This window comes from Haliotis rubra, unplaced genomic scaffold, assembly GCF_003918875.1.
Source record: "Haliotis rubra isolate DU_JTF1 unplaced genomic scaffold, ASM391887v1 Scf481, whole genome shotgun sequence".
In the NCBI taxonomy this organism is placed as follows: Eukaryota; Metazoa; Mollusca; class Gastropoda; order Lepetellida; family Haliotidae; genus Haliotis; species Haliotis rubra.
Genome location: NW_025767170.1, coordinates 824,964 through 850,962, shown reverse-complemented (window position 1 = coordinate 850,962; position 25,999 = coordinate 824,964). Strand labels below are relative to the sequence as shown.

General features: G+C 40.1%; 1 protein-coding gene across 1 annotated transcript; it reads left to right on the top strand.

Annotated features, from left to right (window-relative positions):
* Positions 1-14,506: 14,506 nt before the first annotated feature.
* LOC124291101 (type-2 ice-structuring protein-like) lies at positions 14,507-23,194 on the top strand. The gene is made up of 3 exons (XM_046728001.1): positions 14,507-14,806; positions 19,783-19,953; positions 22,449-23,194. The coding sequence occupies exons 1-3, from the start codon at positions 14,518-14,520 to the stop codon at positions 22,667-22,669; spliced, it is 681 nt and encodes a 226-aa protein (XP_046583957.1). The 5' UTR covers positions 14,507-14,517; the 3' UTR covers positions 22,670-23,194.
* The last annotated feature ends 2,805 nt before the right edge of the window (positions 23,195-25,999 follow it).

The window sequence follows — 25,999 nt, the reverse complement described above, 5'->3', positions numbered from 1 at the left end:
AGAACCTACACCGAAACGTCGCCCCACTGCAATAAAGAAGTTGTTAATGGTGTTAGAACCTACACTTAAACGTCGCCTCACAGCAATAAAGAAGTTGTTAATGGTGTTAGAACCTACACCGAAACGTCGCCCCACTGCAATAAAGAAGTTGTTAATGGTGTTAGAACCTACACTAAAACGTCGCTCTCACTGCAATAAAGAAGTTGTTAATGGTGTTAGAACCTACACCGAAACGTCGCCCCACTGCAATAAAGAAGTTGTTAATGGTGTTAGAACCTACACCGAAACGTCGCCCCACTGCAATAAAGAAGTTGTTAATGGTGTTAGAACCTACACCGAAACGTCGCCCCACTGCAATAAAGAAGTTGTTAATGGTGTTAGAACCTACACCGAAACGTCGCCCCACTGCAATAAAGAAGTTGTTAATGGTGTTAGAACCTACACCGAAACGTCGCCCCACTGCAATAAAGAAGTTGTTAATGGTGTTAGAACCTACACCAGAAACGTCGCCCCACTGCAATAAAGAAGTTGTTAATGGTGTTAGAACCTACGCTTAAACGTCGCTCTCACTGCAATAAAGAAGTTGTTAATGGTGTTAGAACCTACACCGAAACGTCGCCTTCACTGCAATAAAGAAGTTGTTAATGGTGTTAGAACCTACACCGAAACGTCGCCTCACTGCAATAAAGAAGTTGTTAATGGTGTTAGAACCTACACCGAAACGTCGCCCCACTGCAATAAAGAAGTTGTTAATGGTGTTAGAACCTACACTTAAACGTCGCCTCCACTGCAATAAAGAAGTTGTTAATGGTGTTAGAACCTACACCGGAAACGTCGCTCTCACTGCAATAAAGAAGTTGTTAATGGTGTTAGAACCTACACTTAAACGTCGCCTCTCACTGCAATAAAGAAGTTGTTAATGGTGTTAGAACCTACACCGAAACGTCGCCCCACTGCAATAAAGAAGTTGTTAATGGTGTTAGAACCTACACCGAAACGTCGCCCTCACTGCAATAAAGAAGTTGTTAATGGTGTTAGAACCTACACTTAAACGTCGCCTCACTGCAATAAAGAAGTTGTTAATGGTGTTAGAACCTACACCGAAACGTCGCTCTCACTGCAATAAAGAAGTTGTTAATGGTGTTAGAACCTACACCGAAACGTCGCCCCACTGCAATAAAGAAGTTGTTAATGGTGTTAGAACCTACACTTAAACGTCGCCTCTCACTGCAATAAAGAAGTTGTTAATGGTGTTAGAACCTACACCGAAACGTCGCCCCACTGCAATAAAGAAGTTGTTAATGGTGTTAGAACCTACACTTAAACGTCGCCCCACTGCAATAAAGAAGTTGTTAATGGTGTTAGAACCTACACCACCGAAACGTCGCCCCACTGCAATAAAGAAGTTGTTAATGGTGTTAGAACCTACACCGAAAACGTCGCCCCACTGCAATAAAGAAGTTGTTAATGGTGTTAGAACCTACACTTAAACGTCGCCTCACTGCAATAAAGAAGTTGTTAATGGTGTTAGAACCTACACCGAAACGTCGCCTCACTGCAATAAAGAAGTTGTTAATGGTGTTAGAACCTACACCGAAACGTCGCCTCACTGCAATAAAGAAGTTGTTAATGGTGTTAGAACCTACACTTAAACGTCGCCTCACTGCAATAAAGAAGTTGTTAATGGTGTTAGAACCTACACCGAAACGTCAGCCCCACTGCAATAAAGAAGTTGTTAATGGTGTTAGAACCTACACTAACGTCGCCCACTGCAATAAAGAAGTTGTTAATGGTGTTAGAACCTACACCGAAACGTCGCCCCACTGCAATAAAGAAGTTGTTAATGGTGTTAGAACCTACACTAAAACGTCGCTCTCACTGCAATAAAGAAGTTGTTAATGGTGTTAGAACCTACACCGAAACGTCGCCCCACTGCAATAAAGAAGTTGTTAATGGTGTTAGAACCTACACCGAAACGTCGCCCCACTGCAATAAAGAAGTTGTTAATGGTGTTAGAACCTACACCGAAACGTCGCCCCACTGCAATAAAGAAGTTGTTAATGGTGTTAGAACCTACACCGAAACGTCGCCCCACTGCAATAAAGAAGTTGTTAATGGTGTTAGAACCTACACTAAAACGTCGCTCTCACTGCAATAAAGAAGTTGTTAATGGTGTTAGAACCTACACCGAAACGTCGCCCTCACTGCAATAAAGAAGTTGTTAAAGCGTCGCCCACTGCAATAAAGAAGTTGTTAATGGTGTTAGAACCTACACTTAAACGTCGCCTCACTGCAATAAAGAAGTTGTTAATGGTGTTAGAACCTACACCGCAAACGTCGCCCCACTGCAATAAAGAAGTTGTTAATGGTGTTAGAACCTACACGAAACGTCGCCCTCACTGCAATAAAGAAGTTGTTAATGGTGTTAGAACCTACACCGAAAACGTCGCCCCACTGCAATAAAGAAGTTGTTAATGGTGTTAGAACCTACACGAGAAACGTCGCTCTCACTGCAATAAAGAAGTTGTTAATGGTGTTAGAACCTACACCGAAACGTCGCTCTCACTGCAATAAAGAAGTTGTTAATGGTGTTAGAACCTACACCCGAAACGTCGCCTCACTGCAATAAAGAAGTTGTTAATGGTGTTAGAACCTACACCGAAACGTCCGCCCCACTGCAATAAAGAAGTTGTTAATGGTGTTAGAACCTACACTTAAACGTCAGCCTCACTGCAATAAAGAAGTTGTTAATGGTGTTAGAACCTACACCGAAACGTCGCCCCACTGCAATAAAGAAGTTGTTAATGGTGTTAGAACCTACACTTAAACGTCGCCTCACTGCAATAAAGAAGTTGTTAATGGTGTTAGAACCTACACGAGAAACGTCGCCCCACTGCAATAAAGAAGTTGTTAATGGTGTTAGAACCTACACTTAAAACGTCGCCTCACTGCAATAAAGAAGTTGTTAATGGTGTTAGAACCTACACCGAAACGTCGCCCTCACTGCAATAAAGAAGTTGTTAATGGTGTTAGAACCTACACCCGAAACGTCGCCCCACTGCAATAAAGAAGTTGTTAATGGTGTTAGAACCTACACTTAAACGTCGCCCCACTGCAATAAAGAAAGTTGTTAATGGTGTTAGAACCTACACCGAAACGTCGCCCCCACTGCAATAAAGAAGTTGTTAATGGTGTTAGAACCTACACTTAAACGTCGCCTCACTGCAATAAAGAAGTTGTTAATGGTGTTAGAACCTACACCAGAAACGTCGCTCCCACTGCAATAAAGAAGTTGTTAATGGTGTTAGAACCTACACTAAAACGTCGCTCTCACTGCAATAAAGAAGTTGTTAATGGTGTTAGAACCTACACCGAAACGTCGCCCCACTGCAATAAAGAAGTTGTTAATGGTGTTAGAACCTACACCGAAACGTCGCCCTCACTGCAATAAAGAAGTTGTTAATGGTGTTAGAACCTACACTTAAACGTCGCCCACTGCAATAAAGAAGTTGTTAATGGTGTTAGAACCTACACCGAAACGTCGCCCCACTGCAATAAAGAAGTTGTTAATGGTGTTAGAACCTACACCCGAAACGTCGCCCCACTGCAATAAAGAAGTTGTTAATGGTGTTAGAACCTACACCGAAACGTCGCTCTCACTGCAATAAAGAAGTTGTTAATGGTGTTAGAACCTACACCGAAACGTCGCCCCACTGCAATAAAGAAGTTGTTAATGGTGTTAGAACCTACACGCGAAACGTCATTACTCACTGCAATAAAGAAGTTGTTAATGGTGTTAGAACCTACACTTTAAACGTCGCCTCACTGCAATAAAGAAGTTGTTAATGGTGTTTAGAACCTACACCGAAACGTCGCTTACTGCAATAAAGAAGTTGTTAATGGTGTTAGAACCTACACCGAAACGTCGCTCTCACTGCAATAAAGAAGTTGTTAATGGTGTTAGAACCTACACCGAAACGTCGCTCTCACTGCAATAAAGAAGTTGTTAATGGTGTTAGAACCTACACCGAAACGTCGCCTCACTGCAATAAAGAAGTTGTTAATGGTGTTAGAACCTACACCGAAACGTCGCTCTCACTGCAATAAAGAAGTTGTTAATGGTGTTAGAACCTACACCGAAACGTCGCCCCACTGCAATAAAGAAGTTGTTAATGGTGTTAGAACCTACACCGAAACGTCGCTCTCACTGCAATAAAGAAATTGTTAATGGTGTTAGAACCTACACCGAAACGTCGCTCTCACTGCAATAAAGAAGTTGTTAATGGTGTTAGAACCTACACCGAAACGTCGCTCTCACTGCAATAAAGAAGTTGTTAATGGTGTTAGAACCTACACCGAAACGTCGCTCTCACTGCAATAAAGAAGTTGTTAATGGTGTTGGGAACCTACACCGAAACGTCGCTCTCACTGCAATAAAGAAGTTGTTAATGGTGTTAGAACCTACACCGAAACGTCGCTCTCACTGCAATAAAGAAGTTGTTAATGGTGTTAGAACCTACACCGAAACGTCGCTCTCACTGCAATAAAGAAATTGTTAATGGTGTTAGAACCTACACCGAAACGTCGCTCTCACTGCAATAAAGAAGTTGTTAATGGTGTTAGAACCTACACCGAAACGTCGCTCTCACTGCAATAAAGAAATTGTTAATGGTGTTAGAACCTACACTTAAACGTCGCCCCACTGCAATAAAGAAGTTGTTAATGGTTTTAGAACCTACACTTAAACGTCGCTCTCACTGCAATAAAGAAGTTGTTAATGGTGTTAGAACCTACACCGAAACGTCGCCCCACTGCAATAAAGAAGTTGTTAATGGTGTTAGAACCTACACCGAAACGTCACTCTCACTGCAATAAAGAAGTTGTTAATGGTGTTAGAACCTACACCGAAACGTCGCTCTCACTGCAATAAAGAAATTGTTAATGGTGTTAGAACCTACACCGAAACGTCGCTCTCACTGCAATAAAGAAGTTGTTAATGGTGTTAGAACCTACACCGAAACGTCGCTCTCACTGCAATAAAGAAATTGTTAATGGTGTTAGAACCTACACCGAAACGTCGCCCCACTGCAATAAAGAAGTTGTTAATGGTGTTAGAACCTACACCTAAACGTCGCCCACTGCAATAAAGAAGTTGTTAATGGCGTTAGAACCTACACCGAAACGTCGCCCCACTGCAATAAAGAAGTTGTTAATGGTGTTAGAACCTACACCGAAACGTCGCTCTCACTGCAATAAAGAAGTTGTTAATGGTGTTAGAACCTACACTTAAACGTCGCTCTCACTGCAATAAAGAAGTTGTTAATGGCGTTAGAACCTACACCGAAACGTCGCCCCACTGCAATAAAGAAGTTGTTAATGGTGTTAGAACCTACACCGAAACGTCGCTCTCACTGCAATAAAGAAGTTGTTAATGGTGTTAGAACCTACACCGAAACGTCGCTCTCACTGCAATAAAGAAGTTGTTAATGGTGTTAGAACCTACACCGAAACGTCGCCCCACTGCAATAAAGAAGTTGTTAATGGTGTTAGAACCTACATTTAAACGTCGCCCCACTGCAATAAAGAAGTTGTTAATGGCGTTAGAACCTACACCGAAACGTCGCCCCACTGCAATAAAGAAGTTGTTAATGGTGTTAGAACCTACACCGAAACGTCGCTCTCACTGCAATAAAGAAGTTGTTAATGGTGTTAGAACCTACACTTAAACGTCGCTCTCACTGCAATAAAGAAGTTGTTAATGGCGTTAGAACCTACACCGAAACGTCGCCCCACTGCAATAAAGAAGTTGTTAATGGTGTTAGAACCTACACCGAAACGTCGCTCTCACTGCAATAAAGAAGTTGTTAATGGTGTTAGAACCTACACCGAAACGTCGCTCTCACTGCAATAAAGAAGTTGTTAATGGTGTTAGAACCTACACCGAAACGTCGCTCTCACTGCAATAAAGAAGTTGTTAATGGTGTTAGAACCTACACCACCGAAACGTCGCTCTCACTGCAATAAAGAAGTTGTTAATGGTGTTAGAACCTACACCGAAACGTCGCTCTCACTGCAATAAAGAAGTTGTTAATGGTGTTAGAACCTACACTTAAACGTCGCCCCACTGCAATAAAGAAGTTGTTAATGGTGTTAGAACCTACACTTAAACGTCGCTCTCACTGCAATAAAGAAGTTGTTAATGGTGTTAGAACCTACACTTAAACGTCGCCCCACTGCAATAAAGAAGTTGTTAATGGTGTTAGAACCTACAGTAAAACGTCGCTCTCACTGCAATAAAGAAGTTGTTAATGGTGTTAGAACCTACACTAAAACGTCGCTCTCACTGCAATAAAGAAGTTGTTAATGGTGTTAGAACCTACACTAAAACGTCGCTCTCACTGCAATAAAGAAGTTGTTAATGGTGTTAGAACCTACACCGAAACGTCGCCCCACTGCAATAAAGAAGTTGTTAATGGTGTTAGAACCTACACTTAAACGTCGCTCTCACTGCAATAAAGAAGTTGTTAATGGTGTAAGAACCTACACTTAAACGTCGCCTCACTGCAATAAAGAAGTTGTTCATCCATATATTGTTATCCTTCCTTACGACTGTAAATTCTAAATGACTCTCAAAGAAGTTTCAGGTTTTTGTTTTCAGTCTCAGGGATTCCGATAGCAAGTTGAACACTCCCCAGACATAAAAAACCGTTATCATTCACACAGTGCTTTCTTTGGTAAATGCTTCCAGAACACATATTGAACATCCTGTGGCGACCATATTGGAAATCCCATTGTTGTTGATTCGGGTGGCACTGCTAGTGCAAGAGTACTTTAGAACAGAAAGTGAACACATTTTAACAAAAATTATAAACTAGCCACAGACAGAATACATGTTGAGCCAACTACTGTAACACACATTTTCAATACTTTGGAAACAAAATGGCGGTCTTATATGAATGAGAATGTTGTTCAATATGGCTGCGGCACTGGCAATACTGAAGTCAGTTTTCGGACTTCCAGAACAATGCGTGTTTACTGGTGAAGCTGTCCAGAATACCTGAACGGACTATTGGGTTGCTTAAGGTAGTTCGACTCAAAAGTAGACGGTTAAAGACAACGAGTTCAGTTCCTGCAGTGATACTGAACCGACGTTGCGACAACCTCGAGTAAGTGAATACTGTTTTACGCCGTTGTTAAGCAATATTCCAGCAATGTAACGGCGGAGGACACCATAAATAGACTTTGCACATTTTACCCACATAGAGAATCGAACGTTGGTCTTCGGCGTGACCAGCGAACGCTTTACCCATTAAGCTACCCCATCGTCCCCCGCCTAACTGGAACAATGCTATAAACGGGGTAAGACCATACTCACTCACACTTGTAGTACATCGAAATGCTAGTCCTTGAACTGTATAAGTTCACCACGTGACTCAACACGGTCCAAAAACAAGGACAACCGGTTGGGACAATAAAAGTGAAGTGTCCAATACTACCTATCAACAATATTTATTCAGCCAGTCTAAATACCCTGGCAATTTCTTCTGTTTCAGTTGTCGATATTGTATGTGTTTTGTTGTCATAAACGAATTTCCATCAAGGGCACCTCTATTCTTACTCATCAGTACAATGGAATAAACACATACTCTCCAGCAGACCGAGGCAGCATATGGGATAAATACAATGGAATATACACATACTCTCCAGCAGACTGAGGCAGCATATGGGATAAATACAATGGATAATCGATATGGTATAATCGAACTCGTACAAACCAGGCCATCCTTGGTGAACTAGGACGTCTTCCTATGTTCGTGCTCACACAGGCCAAAGTAATAAAATTCTGGTTCAAATTACTGCATATGGAGAATAATCGTTACCATTTACAATCATATAAAATGCTTAAATCTTTCGACGATATGGGCAAGAGAAACTGGATGTCAAATGTAAGAACCATTCTTTTCCGAACCGGCTTTTCACACGTATGGTTCAACCAAGGAGTTGACAATGTAAAGTTATTCATGTTTATCTTCCAACAACGACTTACAGATATAGGACACCAAAGCTGGCGCAACGATATCAATACATCAAAACATCTAAATCAATACTCACAGTTCAAATACGATCTCCAACTGGAACCTTACATCACAGAACTAAAAAGTAAAGATCTCATACGTGCTCTCTGCACATTTCGGATTGCCAACAACGATTTTAAAGCCAACATCTTTTGTCATCAGGATGTGCCTATTGAAGAGCTCTACTGCACATTCTGCAAATCCCCACAGATTGAAGACGAAAAACATATATTTTTTTTTGTAAACAGTACCAACACTTCCGCGAAAAATATCTCATCCAACTAAGAAATGTATATAAGGGCTCACTCTCACTCCATAATATTTTAAGCTCTAAACATCCACGTATTATATACATTACTGCTTTATTTATACACAAAATACTCTCTTGCAGGTATAAAGCTACAATGTACTTAATGAGAATGACCACTGTCCATCTGAACCTTATATTATGTAACTGTATTATGGGCCATTAGGCCGACATTACAAAATAAACTCTGTCTGTCTGTCTGTCTGACTAGCATAGGACAAACACGTGTAGCATACCTACTCATGTACCAGGACATTTTGAAAATGCATATTAAATTTGGTTTTCTTTTATTTGGCACAACATATATCATCGTTCGATTCTTCTTCGAAATAACGTTGTTTATATTTGGCGACGAAACAGAGCACAAAAACACATCTTTCCTGTTTTCGAGTTAAAGTTTATTGTGTGTTTTCAGTGTGTTTCTGTATAAAACATGTCGGTTTATTTCACGATATGTAAGTAAATATTGCTTAACGACGCATCAGCAATGTTGCAACTATTAATGTCATTCATTTAGCTTCATGTTAACACAATGAAACTGATGTGAGTTTATTACAATCTCAGTCCAATATCAAATTTAAGGGTAAAAACTGTCACTAGCGACAAACTTCTATATTTTGTCATCATACAACTTGAAACCTTTACATATACTAAAAACAAGTGGTTAGAAACTCTTCTAGAAAGTTCACATAAAGTATGAATATAGTAAAAAAAAAGACGCGTAATAAGCGTGAAGTCAACACAAATAAAAGATGATGTGCTTGAAAGTAATTGGACTGTTCTCTGGATGCAAAAACGGGTCCTCATCTTTCAATAAAAATGAGTGAGTGAGTTCAGTTTTTTGCCGCATTCAGCAATATTCCAGCTATATGGCGGCGGTCTGTACGTAATCGAGTCTGGACCAGACAATCCAGTGATCAACAACATGAGCATCTGCGCAATTGGGATATGATGACACGTGTTAACCAAGTCAGAGTGCCTGACCACCCGATCCCCTCTTGCGACAAGCATGAGTTACTGAAGATCAATTCTAACCTGGATCTTGTCGCGGTAAACATATGCATACTATTGAACAGCAACTGCAGTTTAAACAAAATAAATAAATGGTGTCTTGGAAACGGCTTTTAATTTTCTAAATCAAAAAATAATTGTACACATTTCTGCCGTACCCCATAAAGACCACGAACTATCTCTAAGTGGCACCCCCATCACGGTTGTAAAGGAGGCCACGTTCTTGGGTCTATTTTCGACTCCCATTTAACTTTTCTTCCGCATATTGAATGATTAAAACAGTGCCTGAAGGCACTAGATTTGTTAAAAGTTCTTTCCAACGCAAATTTGGGAGAGGCTTAAGTTACCCTCCTACACATACATAGATCAATGGGTCGCTCGAAACTTGATTACGGCTCCACTGTGTTATGCGAGTGTGTTTTTGTAATTTGTATTATCATTGATTAGGTGATAGTTATTATGGGTCACAATGTTTAAAGTTTTGAGTGTGGGTTTTGGCTCGCATTTCGCATCTTATATGTTCAATGGCAATAGTATTTATAGCGGTACGCCTTTTTGATAGCGCCCCAGAGTTGCCTCCCTTGGCTTATTTTGTTTTTACTTCTGAGTCTTGTCACGTCGTTTGTTCGAGAAAATTCCCGCTTTGTTCTGAGTGGATAAAGATGCAGCCTGTCTTTACTAGAATGCTCGAGAACTGTGTAAGAGCTATGTAAAGGCTGGTTGTAGTGTTGTGCGGTGGGACTAACACACGGACTTTATTACATGGCTGGATTTGTGTACATGTGTCTGTCATTGTCTGAACTACATTTCTATGTTTGTCTATATTTAACTGTTGTTATTGTAAACAACCTTCAATCAGTGTATCTACTCTCACTGTAAATGTCAAGACCCTGGTGAGTTTATATTTTATATTGTGACCCATTACTTTAGATTTGTAACTCAATTGCATTGTATTAGAAATCTGTATTGTGATTCATTGTAGCTTGCTCATTGTTTGTTCAATATATTATTGAATATTTTAGTCTTGTCTGTGTTCTATTTTGCTTGTTCAAAGGGGACTCTTAAACCTTTTGTCAGGCCTCTTTTGTAACCGTAACAAAATTGGGGGCTCGTCTGGGATAGAGACCTATTGTGAAAAGTATTTCAATTTTCGGCAATTTTGCAACAAGGTAATTGTGAAACCAGCAAAATGGTGTTTGAAATTGAGAAGTTTCTTAAGTCCCCTGACCCTGAGACAGTCCGTGAATTGCGCAAATCAGATTTATTGCAAATTTCTTCACATTTCAAACTTGAGGCCAAACCTGCGATGAGGAAATTTCAGATTTTGAAAATTGTGTTGAATCACTTTATTGATGAGGGAGTTCTTTAACATGAAATTTTGGAAATGATGAAAGAAGAAAATTCAGAAAATTTGGAGATGAAAAAACTTGAAATTCAGTTACAAATAGAAAACAAGAAGAGCTAAAAAGAAAGGAAATAGAATTGAGAAAATTGGAAACTGACGAAAGAAAATTGGAAATTGACAGAGAAATTGAGTTGAAAAAGCTTGAAAACCCTTCTCCTCCCTCAAACCATTCCTCTTTTGACATTGCAAGGCACGCAAGACTGGTACCCCCTTTTTATGAGAAAGAAGTAGACAAATGCTTTCTACATTTTGAACAAGTTGCTGAAAACAGTTGCTGGCAGTCATGGTCTATGCTACTGCAAACTGTTTTGAAGGGTAAAACTCTGGATGCTTATTCGGCCTTGTCGATACAGCAAAGCTCAGACTATGATCTTGTAAAGAGGACACTTTTAAAAACTTCTGAGTTAGTGCCTGAAGCTTATCGTCAGAAATTCAGAAATGCTCATAAAAGGGGCAATGAGACTTTAGTAGAATTTGCTAGAGAAAAGGAAACTTTTTGGTGGTGTGGGTCTAAGGAAGTCACAGATTTTGATGGTTTGAGACACTTAGTTTTGATGGAGGATTTCAAGCAGAGTGTTCATTCTGATCTCAAGGCATGTTTGGATGAACATAAGGTTGATGGCTTACATGAGGCAGCGATGTTGGCTGCGTTAAAATGTGGTACTTGTTGGTCCCTGCCTGGCGCTCGGTATTAATGGGTACAACAAGGACTGGTCGGCTTAGAGTCAGTATAATGTTGGGTATTCATGCTTCACTGCGGCATGGTTTCTCAGTGGGCTAACACTATAAAACCAGCTTAAGTCTGGGCTAGTACAAGCAGCCGCACATACACATACACACGCATACACGTCGTCATATGAACGAAATATTCTCAAGCACGACGTTAAACCAAATTTCACCTCACCTCACCTCAAATGCTTTTGTGTCTATCGCACCTAAGCCTTTCTTTCCAGGTGGTTCTGAGGAGAGTTTTCTTTGTGAGAGTAAGTCCCGAGATTCTGTAGTTCGGAAGGAGTATTTGCCTTTTGTTTCTGAGGGTTCTGTGTCGCCCATGGGAGATAATTCTACCCCACGGCCCGTTATTATCTTGAGGGATACTGGAGCTCTTCAATCTCTGATTTTGAAGGATATTTTGCCTTTTTCTGATGAGTCTTCAGCGAACTCATGTACCTTAGTGTTAACGTCGAATGACTCATAATTCATACAGTTCTACTGACTGCGAAATATAGTTTGATATGGAAAGTTGTTACCGCGCTGGTCTACCCTTTTGCACGGTGTTTGAACTTCAAGCGAGTGACGATGAACTTTTTAGTTCACAACCATATCACTCACACCTAACTAATTTAGTACAGACCGCCAAATCTGTTTAGACTGATCTATAACGTAAACTCATACTTCACTGTACAGTTTTGGCGCAAAGCTATTGAGTTGATTTGACATATTGTCTTCACAGGAAGTGATTAGTTTAAATACGGCGAGGAGACAGCCTTTATGTTTATGATGCTGATTGACAGTAAAATTCAAAGAATAATAGCCGACTCGACTGCACGATCGGTCATCCTGCCAGCGTGACGTCATATCTGATAATACTGACGTCATAGATCTGTATTTGAACTTCACCTCTGCCGTCAGTTTGGGTTGGCGCAAGACAGCGACAGCTCCACTCTGCTACCCAGAGTTCGATGCGGTCGGAATAGTATCTCTGCTACCGACAGACACCATCTCAAACAGTCCATTCAATATATTGTTTTGTTTTTGAACTGCTTCGTTTTGAACGTTCTACACATCTAATAAAACAGCTTTGATAAAATGGCTCACTTTCAATGAGAAAATACCCCAAAACCCCTAACACGATCCTTCGTTTACGTTGGTTGTACGGTTGCACGTGCAGCAATCGAAGACCTTCGGAGGGCTTGCGGATACAGTCACTTTGATTGATTTATATCATTATGTTGCAGTTGTAGATGATTATTTGCATAACTATGCAAAACAATATGAGTCAGTGAGTTTAGCTATAGGCCACACTCGGCAATATTCCAGCAATATGACGACGGTCTGTAAATAATCGAGTATGGACCAGACAATCCAGTGATCAACAACATGAGCATCGATCTACGCAATTGGGATACGAAGACATTGTCAACCATGTCAGTGAACCTTACCATCCGATCCCGTTAGTCGTTCTTTCGACTCGTTACAATAACAACATATAGCTAGATTTTAATACACAGTTAAACATCTTCCATCCAAAGTAACCCCCTTCATGCCGAGTTTTTTTTCAGGCGCACATTTTCAAACGGTTTGAAAAGTGAACGTTGTGCGAGAATTGCGCTCGCGTGGTCCTGGATCTACGTACGGCTATACAATTACACAGAAATGTAGAATATAAAATTCCCTATCCGTTGGTATAAATATAAGTGCAACTACCTCGGCGGTTTGAGAAATAGACACTGCTAAATGTTGTCCAAAGTTTGTTATGCGTTAACAAATAGTAAATTTATCCGCTTTTTATCGCGCACCGATAAAAGCACTGTGCTACGATTTTTTTAATGTGGCATCTTTATGGAAAGTGTGAACAAAGAAAATACAGCCTGATATCTGAACGACATAAGTGAATATGAATTGGGTTTATGTGCTTGTGCATAACGTTATACGCTCAACATTAAAAATGACTCGCAATAAATGTTAAATGCTTATAAAAGGCCGCTGAAGGATTTGTGAAGTCACACGCAAACATGTCGGGAGTCCTCGCGCTCGTGGTGTTCTTGCTTGTTTCCACCCTTGGACAGATGCTCACCGCAAAAGGCAATGTTATAAATGTTACAACCACAAGCTTTTAGCTGATGACAACACAACAAGAACTGACACAACGCTGAAGGAGCTAAGCAGTAACCGACCCGTTGAAGAAACAACGCCAATGCCAACATCCTCAGATGGCGCTTGCAATAATACCTCCAACTGTTCATCAGATCATGTGGAAGGGACTTCTTTGAAGACTGACTCACTGAGTTTGGTTTTACGCCGCTTTTAGCAATATTCCAGCAACATCACGGCGGGGGACACCAGAAATGGGCTTCGAACCCGGGTCTTCTGCGTGACGAGCCAATGCTTTAACCACTAGGCTACCCCACCGCCTCACTTCTTTGAAGAATGGGGCACCTGCCCAAAGGGCTAATTTCAAAGGAAATAATATTTGATTTTGAAACGTATGTTGTTCCAATACATGTATTCCTGTATGTGCTGGCAATCGTCTTGAATGGTTTCAACATCGCAGTGTTCATGTCACAGGCCCGGAGCTCGACCAATCTCTACCTCACCACTATAAGTGCCATGGATATCCTGTTTTCAGCCTGTGGGTTGGTTTGGGGCATATATAGCATAATTTCGGATGATTACTATACATGGTTTGACTTCACCTACGTCATCTACATCAAACTGTCCGTGTATTTTTATTAATAAAGTGAAAAGGATGTGCTGAATGTAACTGGCCAGTCTCTTTAGTTACCAACAAGACATCGATGTATATTGACTAAATTGTCCGTGTATTTTCATTAATAAAGTGAAAAGGATGTGTTGAATGTAACTGGCCAGTCTCTTTAGTTACCAACATAGAGATACCATCAACAAATCAATTTGTTCCTTGACTCTTGTTGCCACTCTTATACTCAGCCATACAAGAGGCTATACTTGCAGCAACAGTACCATTCTAACATTCTGAGATGATTGGGCTCACCATTCTAGTCTCCTTCTGTCTTCAGTACACCTACAGCCATACCGTGGTTCGTCATTTCACAAGGGCGGAGGAATTAGATGATAGAGTTGGGAACAACTGGATTCGGGAATTGGCCTACGACACATTTGTTGACTGTGCGGGACTTTGTTTTCAGAATAAAACCTGCCATAGTTTCTCCTTCTACTCCGGGGCGTGTTATATTCGTAACACATACGATGTCCACACAGATATCTTATATCTGGGTTCACCTGGAATGAAGACGTTCTTGAAGAAAGGTAAGCTATTGTGATAGAAAAGGACAGTGAGTGTATGTTGGTTTAAACACAATGTGTGCACGGTTTTAAATATGCTACTTTCTGTAGGTTCTCGTAATGAACATATATACGCCTAACACATACCTTTTACACATTCTCTAACCTTTAGTCAACATTAGTGTGTGAGTGAGTGGGATAAAACCTCAAGTCACATCGGCAGTATATAAACCATATTGCTACTACGAAATCCATGTCATCATGAAAAGACTTAACGATATGAATATCTGTTAACTACCTCAAATACATCTCCATTGTTCAAAAATACATAGTTTTACCCATAGTTTTGACTTGAATATGTAAACAAATGCATATTTAACAAAGTGACAAAGTGGTAACCATGACTACATATCGAGAGTATCCACAAAAAGATTCAGTGTTTGGACGCTACGTGTTTTCTGTGTGTGGGGAGATTTTAAACTGACCTTACGGTTTGAACTTTGATGTCCTAAGCAGGAAGTGGCATTGATTTAGTTACTTTTCAGTCCTTAATTGACGTTTTGGGGCTCCCAAATTAACTTTTATTGATTCAGTGCTGAAGCAACACAGCATGCTTGTTTTACTTTGAAGTGGATATTGTCGAATGTTGGAGGACCGCGATTTAATATAGATTGAAGATCTAGAACTATTAAGGTTATAAAAATCGCTGTTAGAAATCAATGTACTGTATAGTCCGTTTGGCTCAAAAGCGGACCGATGAATTGCAATCTAACTCGAAAACTGATAAACATAGAATACTCAATGAAACGATGATCATAATCAAAACCCACCCACTCTGTGATTTGTTTGCAGAATTTATGTTCTGAACTTAAAAAAGTTGTTTAAGAAACTATCATTAAAATTTTGACCCAGTTCACCATGTGTTACGAGGGAGGAGTGCAGAGAAAGGGACAGCGTGTTAGAGAAGCACGTGCACTAGTGCCGACAACGTTATTGATTCATTAACTTGTACTGTGCCGTCTCCATCCTTTCTCGCACACCTGGCTGTCCCTTTCTCTGCACTCGTCCCTCGTAACATATATTGAATTGGGTCGATATTAATGATAGTTTGTCAAACAACTTTTGTAATTTTAGGACATAAATTCTGCAAAAACCTCACAGAGTTGGTCTGAGGTTTTGATTATGATCAGTGTTTCACTGAGTATTTTATGTTTATTAGTTTTCGAGTTAGATTGCAATTCATCGGTCCGCTTTTGAGCCAAACGGACTATAGGAGAATTGTCTATGTCGACAACACCTTTTCACCGTAAGACGAACGAACCCGGATATTGACAACTGAAGCATTTCCTTTGCTAATAATCACCTGCAGAGTTACACATGATTCTCTTAATGTCATGTGCTGATTGATCTCTGATATACTTTAGTGTAAAATATCACAATAGACAGTGTTCACAATACGCCGACTGAAGTGAGTTTTATTTTCAAAACACTCGGTGCCCTAAACACGGAATACGTATGTACAGGACTGAACCAGAGGTGTTCGATCCATCTTGTCCCAGGCTCGTACAATTAACCTTAATCTGACTGATCTATCATCAAATTCGTTTACATCTATATTGTATTGTAAGTATTGTATCTATCCCACACTTTATTACGTGACTGTTTCATCGTGTTATAAGTCATCGTTAAAGTGAAGCCATTTTAATGTCTTGTTTTAAAGGTCACATGCAACCAAAACATCAAACATAAATAAAACACAATTATCACTTATTTGTGACAGATGATATACATTTATATACATATAAACTAACTTATAAGCGTACAATCGCAAATCAAAAGTGCAATATTTTGTACTTGGGTTTACTTCCCTCGAAACGAAGCACCCGGGATACCGAACCCAGTCAGAGCGGGTGGGGTGTGCACTCAAGTGTAACGAAGTCTTTCATTGGCTGGTTCATTTGCTGATGCCCTCTCCTACCCAGAGTTCCATGCGGCCATCCAGCATAGTACCTCTGCCACAGGCCAGAAAGATGTGAGGATTCGTCACATCTTACACAGTCCATTCAATATAATGTACATATTTCTTAACTATTTTATTGTTGATGAGTCTACACATCTAATCAATCATCATTGTTAGAATGGTTTAGTTTCACTGAGAAAATATCCTAAAACGTGTAACACTATTTCGATTTGCGTAGCGATCCTTTATTTACATGGGTTTTACGGCTCCACGTGCTGTTATCGAAGTCGACGGAGAGCAAACGATGACAGCCAGTTCGATATCTAAATATGTACTGTCATAAACCTTACTGCCGTAGATGTGGAAGAATATATATGTAATAATGTAAAACATTGTGAAGAGCGCGCCGAAAAGCTTGCGTAAGGCCAGTCTCTCCTGATTATGATTATGTGCGTTTGTTTAGACACAAGAGAAAAAGTCCGGTCATGTGATATGCAAATTAGCCTGTGGCAGTGATGTTATGCTGAGTCATCACTGTGCCGGAGTGTGCACGGCTCATTGTGTGTGTATATAGAGACGTTGGGTTTTGTAAATACGTGCTCATTTTTTGTGTATAACATTTGCAATCAACAGACATCATAACATGTCATGTGTACAAATATCACACCTGCCTGTCTATGTAATTACATCATATGACAGAGACGGAACTCGGTTGCACGAGCCATAAATCAATGCGTTTTGTTTATGGTGTATAGCCTAACAGGTGTTAAGTTCAAATTGCATGTGGTCAGTGATCGAAATTGTGTATTGCATATTGTCATTAGCAGACAGCCAGGCAGACACATAGGTGTCAATAAAACAGACATTGAGTTTTGACTGTGACAAAGACATATCTATATCACAGTTAGAAATTCTGTCAATGCTAAATAATGGCATTGCTTTTAAGTATCGAACTGAGAAAGTGACTCGGTAAGAAGAACGTGTGGTAAAAAAGACAAATGCAATTATATAAATTGTTAAATCGGTGATCTACTGTTATAACATATAAAAAGCTCGCGCCTGTGAAATATCAACAAAACATTACAAAAATAGCTGACACCAAAGCCTTCCCCGACTACTCACCGCCAGCGAAAGTTTTCCGTCTTGAAATGTCGAACACCTTACTGGTTGACACATAGCTGAGTAGATCTAAATCCTAACAAGGTTCCTTTATGCAAAGAGTAGATTATTTTCTATTTGGTTTGATTAGACTACTCCTGCTCACGACCTTATAATCCGGACATCCCGCTTCCAAGCTGAGCGAAGCTATTCACTGCGCATGCGCTATGAGCGCGGCCCAGCGCAGCGCAGCACGGCTGTTGAAACCACTTTTCACCACTTTAGTGAATCGTTTGAACTCCGATTTCACAGGATTTTTTTTCATCGCGTTTTTTTCAACTGTATAAGTTGAATTTGCATTTTTAATGATTTGTATCTGTAAGTCCATGCCGAAAGGTATCAGAAGCTGCAAAGTTGTGTTTTACGTTGCATGTGACCTTTAAGAAAATCTGTCAAAAATATTTAGTCCGACCTGACACAGACGGTTAAAGTCATTTAAAAGGTTACAGTCAAATATATACTGGTTTTAGAATATCATTCATGCCTACCGAAAGACCGAAGTGTAATGTCAAACGCCATCGTATTTTAATACAATAATACAATACATAATATCCTCTATCAGAGGTCTTTGTTTTTCAGACCGACTTGGTCTGTGCGGTCAAACACATCTCAGATATGTTACGATTAATAATTTGCCGTGACAAAAGGTTTAAGAGTCCCCTTTGAACCAGCAAAAAAGAATACCGACAAGTCTAAAATATTCAATAATATATCGAACAAACAATGAGCAAGCTACAATGAATGGCAACACAGATTTCTAGTAGGATGCATTTGAGTCACAAATTTAAAATAGTGTGTCACAAATATAAAATATTAGTCTTAACATTTACAGTGAGAACAGATATACTGATTGAAGGTTGTTTAGAATGACAGCAGTTGATTAGACAAGCACGTTGAACAACTTGATGATGGCAGACAGATGTGTATAAATCCAGTCATGTGAAAAGTCGCATCGCACAACTCAATATCCAGCCTTTATAAAGCTTTTACACAGTTCTCGAGCATTCTAGGAAAGCTAGCTAGGCTCCATCATTATTCTCTCAGAACATAAGGCGATTTTCTCGAACACACGACCGGAAGTCAAAACAAATACGAGCTAGTCAAGGGCGCAACTCTGAAGCGCTATCAAAAAGGCCTGCCACTACAAATACTATTGCCATGGAACATATATGAAGCGAGATGCGAGCCAAAACCCACACTCAATACTAATAAACTCAATAACATAACACAAGCTTACAGTATCAAAGCTCATAGTGTTTAAAAAAATCACCTGGTTCTCAAAGTAAAGACATCTGTATAGATGTATTGTTGATGTTCGTTGTGTATATCCTCTTGGGCCGCGTGGTGAAAATTATAGATGTGTCATCAAGTGGGAGTGGGAGAGTTGGGTTTTACGCCGCTTTTAGCAATATTCCAGCAATATCACGGCGAGGGACACCAGAAATGGGCTACACATATTGTACCCATGTGGGGAATCGAACCCGGGTCTTCAACGTTACGAGCGAACGCTTTAACCACTAGGCTACCCCACCGCCGCCACAAATGAAGTAATTAGCCAATATTGTCACTAGCCCGTCTTTCCCTATGTCTCTCTCTTCCCAGATAAAACCATAATTTGAGACACGCACCACAGCTTTATCACCTTCTCGAGGTGGTAACTGAAGGTGATGTAGCAACATCTCTTAATAAAATCGCCTCTATTTCTGACGTTATGTGGTCCAGGTTAGATTAGGCCCCTGAGACCTTCTGAGGCTTAAATACATTATAATAGGTCTTTCAAACGGACAAACATAACCACAAATCTCCGCGTTCGAGGGATCTGAAACAGTAGCAGAACTGTTGTGTTACGTTTTCATGCAATCGACTTTCTTTTGCCCCACAGCCGAATGTGTCTCTCCATACAGCCAGATAGGAGACATATGCATATGGGTGTCCAGTTCCGCTCTGGCTAATGAGGCGTCAAGATCGAAATGTCAGATGGACGGTGGCGACTTGGTGACTTTGCCAACGCTTGACAAAATACAGCTGGTTGAAGACTTCATGGAGGCAAATGGTATGCGTGCATTATTCTACATATTATATACTAGGCACATAAAGAAACTGTGCATACAAAAATTTATAATCTAAATTTATCAAACCTGTGTAGACACATAAGGATTTAAACTCAGAGATTAGTGACATGTATCCAACATGCATGCACGTGCCACGTTCCGTGACGTCAGTGGGTTCGTCCTTGAGACGTGCCATTCGTTGTTGCACGTGCATTCCGGGAAAGAGAAACAGAGCAAATGAATGCCACACGATACTGCCACTTTGGAAAAGCTCAACCCCTGCCCTTGCGATCGTTCAAAAAATTAAACGGCTATTGAAACGCATAGCATGCCAAGGCTCACGTCTGCACAATGTCATGAGGCCATTGGGATGGTCCTTTGGGGAATGTCTCAACGACAAGTAGCTGCACATTTCCACTGCCACCGGAACACCATTTCTGCACTGGTGAGACGCTACCAGAACACAAAGACGTCATCGATCGGCCACGTTCTGGACGTCCACGTGTAACAACGCCAAGATAGGACAGATTGATAAGGGTGACCCATCTTCGCCACAGGTTTCAGACTGCAGTGATGACTTCCCGAACCATGCCGGGACTTCGCCGTATCCACCCCGACACAGTTCGACAACGTTTACGTCATCACGGGATCAGACCACGACGTCCCGCCATACGGCCTATCCTGACACAACGTCATCGACAAGCTCGCCGAATGTGGTGACAAAATCATGTCTGCAGACCCTTGTTTTGGTGGAGAATGTTGTTTTTACAGATGACTCCAGGTTTAACATTTCCAATAGTGATGGACGTCAACGTGCCTATAGACGCGTGGGAGAACGTTATGCACAGGCCTGTGTCTTGGAGAGGAATCGCATTGGTGGTGGTTCCGTGATGATTTGGGGTGGAATAACAGCACGCCAAAGAACTCCTTTGGTGATTGTTCAGGGCAACTTAACTGGTGTGGGCTACAGGGATCAGATTCTTCGACCTGTGGCAATTCCTTTTCTGCAACGTCATGGCCTGGGTTAACATTCCAACAGGACAATGCCCGCCCTCATACGGCAAGGGTTGCTATGGATTTCTTGCAACACCACAACGTTGACTTACTGCCTTGGCCTGCAAATTCACCGGATCTCTCCCCGATAGAGCATGTTTGGGACGAGATGGATCGACGTCTACGCCGTCTTCCTCATCCGCCAGATAACGTCCTTGACCTTGCAACAGAACTTGAGAGAATCTGGCGTGACATCCCATCCTTGAACGTTTGATAGGCTCTATGCGTCGTTCTCAATGCACTGCTGTTCTCAATGCCGATGGTGGACATACCCGTTATTGAGCTTGTGACATGGTCGTTTGACCCCTGTCCCGCTTGTGGACTCGTGACGTCATTGTGATTGACTTTTCAATTGAAATTCTCCCGACTTGTTATGGTCTCATGATCCCTCCATTAAAGTTTATATGTACCTTTGACATTGTTATCGTACTTATCAACTGGGATAATATTTTGACAATGCACAGTTTCTTTATGTGGCTAGTATATGATAACGACACTGTAATGTTTTTTTCTGTTGTTAACAATATTCACTTCAGGGGCATTCCAGGTAGAAGTGAGTGAGTGAGTGAGTGATCAGCTATATGGCGGCAGTATGTACATAATCGAGTCTGGACCAGACAATCCAGTGATCAACAGCCTGAGCATCGATCTACGCTTGTGGGATACGATGACATGTGTTGTCCAAGTCAGCGAGCCTGACCACCCGATCCCGTTAACATGGGTTACTGAAGATCAGTTCTTGCAATTAGTGATCCAGCCTAAACTGTTCATCCATCAAGTAGCCACTTCCGGTGGGTGAGTGATTGAGTTAAAATTGTACGTCACATCGCAATATTTCAGCTATATGTGACGACAAAAAGTCATATATTGAAAATAAATATTTTAGTACTTTTTCAAAAAAAAAGCTGTCAGCAAATGACAATACAACAACTAGATTATCACATAATTGAAACTAGTTTGAGTTTAGTGTAAAATGCTTAATCATTTCCGCAAAACACAATATAAAACTGGGCTATAGATCGCCAGCAACTGAAGGTAGATCACCATACTAGGGACCATGGGGACTTACAGTACTTTGCTACCTGCATGTGACATAGCTGGATTTACATCATCTATTCAGCTGTTGGCGAAGTTTGAGCAATTTAGCCATAAATTAAATTTACAAACATTCTACAATTAAAACTCTGGCAATAATCGAATACACTGAATGATGTGGTCTTACAAACCGGTCAGCATAGAAACGCTGGGACCAATAATAACCCACGAGGATAATTTCTTTGTGGTTTCCTGTTTATGTGTCAAAATAATAAAGAAATGAGTTGTGTCCTTACGTAGTAGGTACTATCATGATGAGTAACTTTAATTTTGATGCAATCTTTTAGAAACAGCCCCTGCTCCCATGTGGATAAAGCAAATATCTCGAACAATTCCTTATGTCTTACAGGTTTTAAAGTTAACACAAGACGCTCTGTTGGGGCCTATCTGGACGTGGCCAGTTTGAAGTGGAACTGGCTCGATGGATCCGCACTCAATAGCTCAAACTGGTGTGATCCAAATAATCTAATCCAAACTTCAGAAATTTGTTTACAGATGGGAAATTCCTTCTGTTGGATGGACCGTCCCTGCACCTACCCTCATGAGTACATTTGTGAAATAAGGCTGTAGAACATAAAGGCTCATGCCTTAAAGTTTGGCGTAGTGCATTATTCTTGTCCCACCTTCAGAACTTTGTTTACTGTAGATAAACGCTTGCTTGTGAACCTTTCATGCAGTCACCCATGACTGGGTAATATGTGGTAGTGTCTACGGACTGTCGTCTACGGTTACTCTTGCGTTGTTGTGCTAACCAAGTTAATCTGGCTAAGTTGTGTAAGGAGAGTTGATGGGAAATGTGTTTGTTATTTTCTTTCATTTTTATTTCTTGTGCTTGTTCTTGAATTCAAATTCTTCTGTAATTACAACATCATCTACTCCTGGACAACGTCACCAATGGTCACTAGTTTGATCAAGAGTTCCGCTAACAATGGCATCGTTACTTACGACAAATGGTAAGAATACGATTTCCAAAATAGTCGCCAACTTTTCTGGAAGCATATGTGTCACCTCGTGAGTGGCATCCACAATATTGTACAAACTTTGACACTGCGTTATGCAAAGTCTGTAACTGAGTGACGTTTTAAGACTTGTACAATGAAATGTCTTTGTGTTGTATAAGATAATACAGCTTTATTCCAGAATTGCTGGAAATATGTGTTTTATTCTGTCAGTTTGCCATTCTTTATCATACAGAAATTGTTTCCATTCTTATGTCGAGGCCCCTGTGCATTATGTACATTAAAATTGTTGACTACTCAAGACAAACAAAGACACCAAGTTGCAGTATCATTTCAGCATGAAAGCTGGAACAGAGCTCGTTGCCGGGCGGTGGGGGTAGCCTAGTGGTTAAATCGTTCGCTCGTCACGCCAAAGTCCCGGGTTCGATTCCTCACATGGGTACAATGTGAAGCCCATTTCTGGTGTCCCCCGCCGAGATTTTGCTGGAATATTGTTTAAAGCGGCGTAAAACCAAACTCACTCACTTCAACTTCTACCATAGTCTGCGGATTTATGATTATCAGCCCCGCAATAGTCCTTCACCCTGCTCCAATGGCTACCGGTTGTTAATGAGATGAAAATCTAATGTTATCTTGCGGCGTTTAAGTTCTTTGCTTTTGAGGGCGAAGATAATGAAGGTGCATTGGAGTGGGACCGTCATTTCTAAGGTAGTTTTGTTTCATTGTGTGTTTGTTATCAGATGCCAGATAACATAGGTATTACGACAGGACTTTACTCCAAACCGGAAGTGACATCTGAAAACCTGAAGTATAAGGTAGTTTTGATTCTGTATGTGTATGTATCATTGTCCGGGTTAAAACCTGAAGTGATTTACACGTGTATTGTTATAAGCACAATACTTTCATTCGTACTGCATTGAACGTGCTGTCATCGAAGCCCTACAGAGAGCACACGAGGCAGCCACTTTGACATATAAATACGTATTGTCATAAACCTTACTGTCGCAGCTGTGGAAGAATATTCATGTAACAATGTAAAGTAATAAGAAAAGCACAGCAAAAATTTGCATCAGACCACAGTCTCTTCTAATTAACGAATATGAGCTTTTGCTTACAAACAAACGAAAAGTCCGGTCACGTGATATGCAAATTAACCTGTGGTAATGATGTTATGCAAAGTCACTGCGCAGGAGTGTGGTACCTGGAGGCACATAATTTTCTGAGAGTAGTACCGCCTTTGTTAATAATTCCAACATGACGTCATTAAAGTTGACAGACATACAGACAAGTTTATTCAGTAAAAGGCCACAGGCCCATCATACAGTCATGTGCATATGATATAGATAGTTTAGTGCACATGCTGTGTAAGAGGAACATTTCTAATGCGCTGAAGTACAGGATACAGAAAAATACTTACATCTTTAATGATACAGTCATTATGTGTTTTCATAATGTTAATAAAACAAGCATTTGGATCAACATCAGTCAAATATATCTGAATATATCTTAACTTTAAATCAGAAAAACGTTCACACTTAAGGAGTACATGAAATTCATCTGCAATAACATTTTTGTCATCCAATTCACAAAATAATCATAATTTCTCATTGTAATTAACTTGATTGTATCTTCCAGTTTCAACAGCTAAATTAAAATTACCACATCTTAATTTAGAGAGTGCAGATCTGAGATCTAAAGGAATATCAGAATTTAAATACCTTTCCACATTTAAAAATGTCTTAAATTGGGAGTAATAAAAACATTTATTAGAATTTTGAATTGAAGTGAACCAACATTTTTTAAGATTATCCGAAAGTCTCTGCTTAAACAAGGATATGAAATAATCAACATTGCCAACATCCTGACTGATCCATGCATAGCCAAAACCATACTTAAAGAAAATATTTCTGCCCAAGTAGTGCGGCCAACATCATCTGAGGACTTGAGCATAATATAACAATGTTTTGGCAGGCATATACAATAGGTGACACCAGTATTTAATTACTTTAGTCATATAAGTACTTTGTAGAGGAAATCACCAAGAGCCATGTTATTACAGGTAGATTTACCAACTTTCAAAAAATATTTACAAAATTTTACCTGAACAGACTCAATGATGCTACTATAGTTAGTACCCCAAATCTCAGACCCATAACACAAAACAGGTGAAATGATAGAGTCAAAAATATTAAACAAGTCTTTACAATTTACTCATCCCATCTTTTTTGGAAAACCGTTTACAGATAATATTGCCTTGTTATCTTGAGATACAAGACAGCTTTGAGCTTTACTCCATACAAGTTTTGGTGTAAATACAAGTCCTTGATATTTATAAGGATACTGTTTCAATAGGATTACTATTATAGAACCACTTTTCATATTCCCGTAATGGCCCACCCTTTCTAAAAACAAAACCCTTTGTTTCACTAAGATTAATTGACATTCCAGTTTGTTTACAAAAACATTCAAGTGCATTTATCTTCTGTTGTAACTGATTACATGTATCATAAAGTGCAGACACACCATCAGCAAACATAAGTGAACACAAATTGTTAAAATCAGATGAAACATTACCACCTATATCACCTTCCTGTTCCATTAAGGAAAACAACTAATAAATATGATAAACAGCTGTAGACTTAACACACAACCCTGACGGGTACCAATATTACATGTAAAACACTTAGATAAACCCTTTGAGGTTCTAACACATGCAGATAAGTTGCTGTGCATTGATGATATTATTTTTTTTAAAATAGCAGAAATACCAACTTCAGCTAAAGATTGCAAGGGAACATCATGTCTTATTGTGTCAAAAGCCTTTGAGAAATCAATAAAAAGGCAATAAAATCTACCTCTTTTTTTACCAGAATCTTTTGGATCTAAAGCCTGAAGAGAAAAACTGTGATCAATTGGGGAATACCCTGCTCTGAAGCCTGCC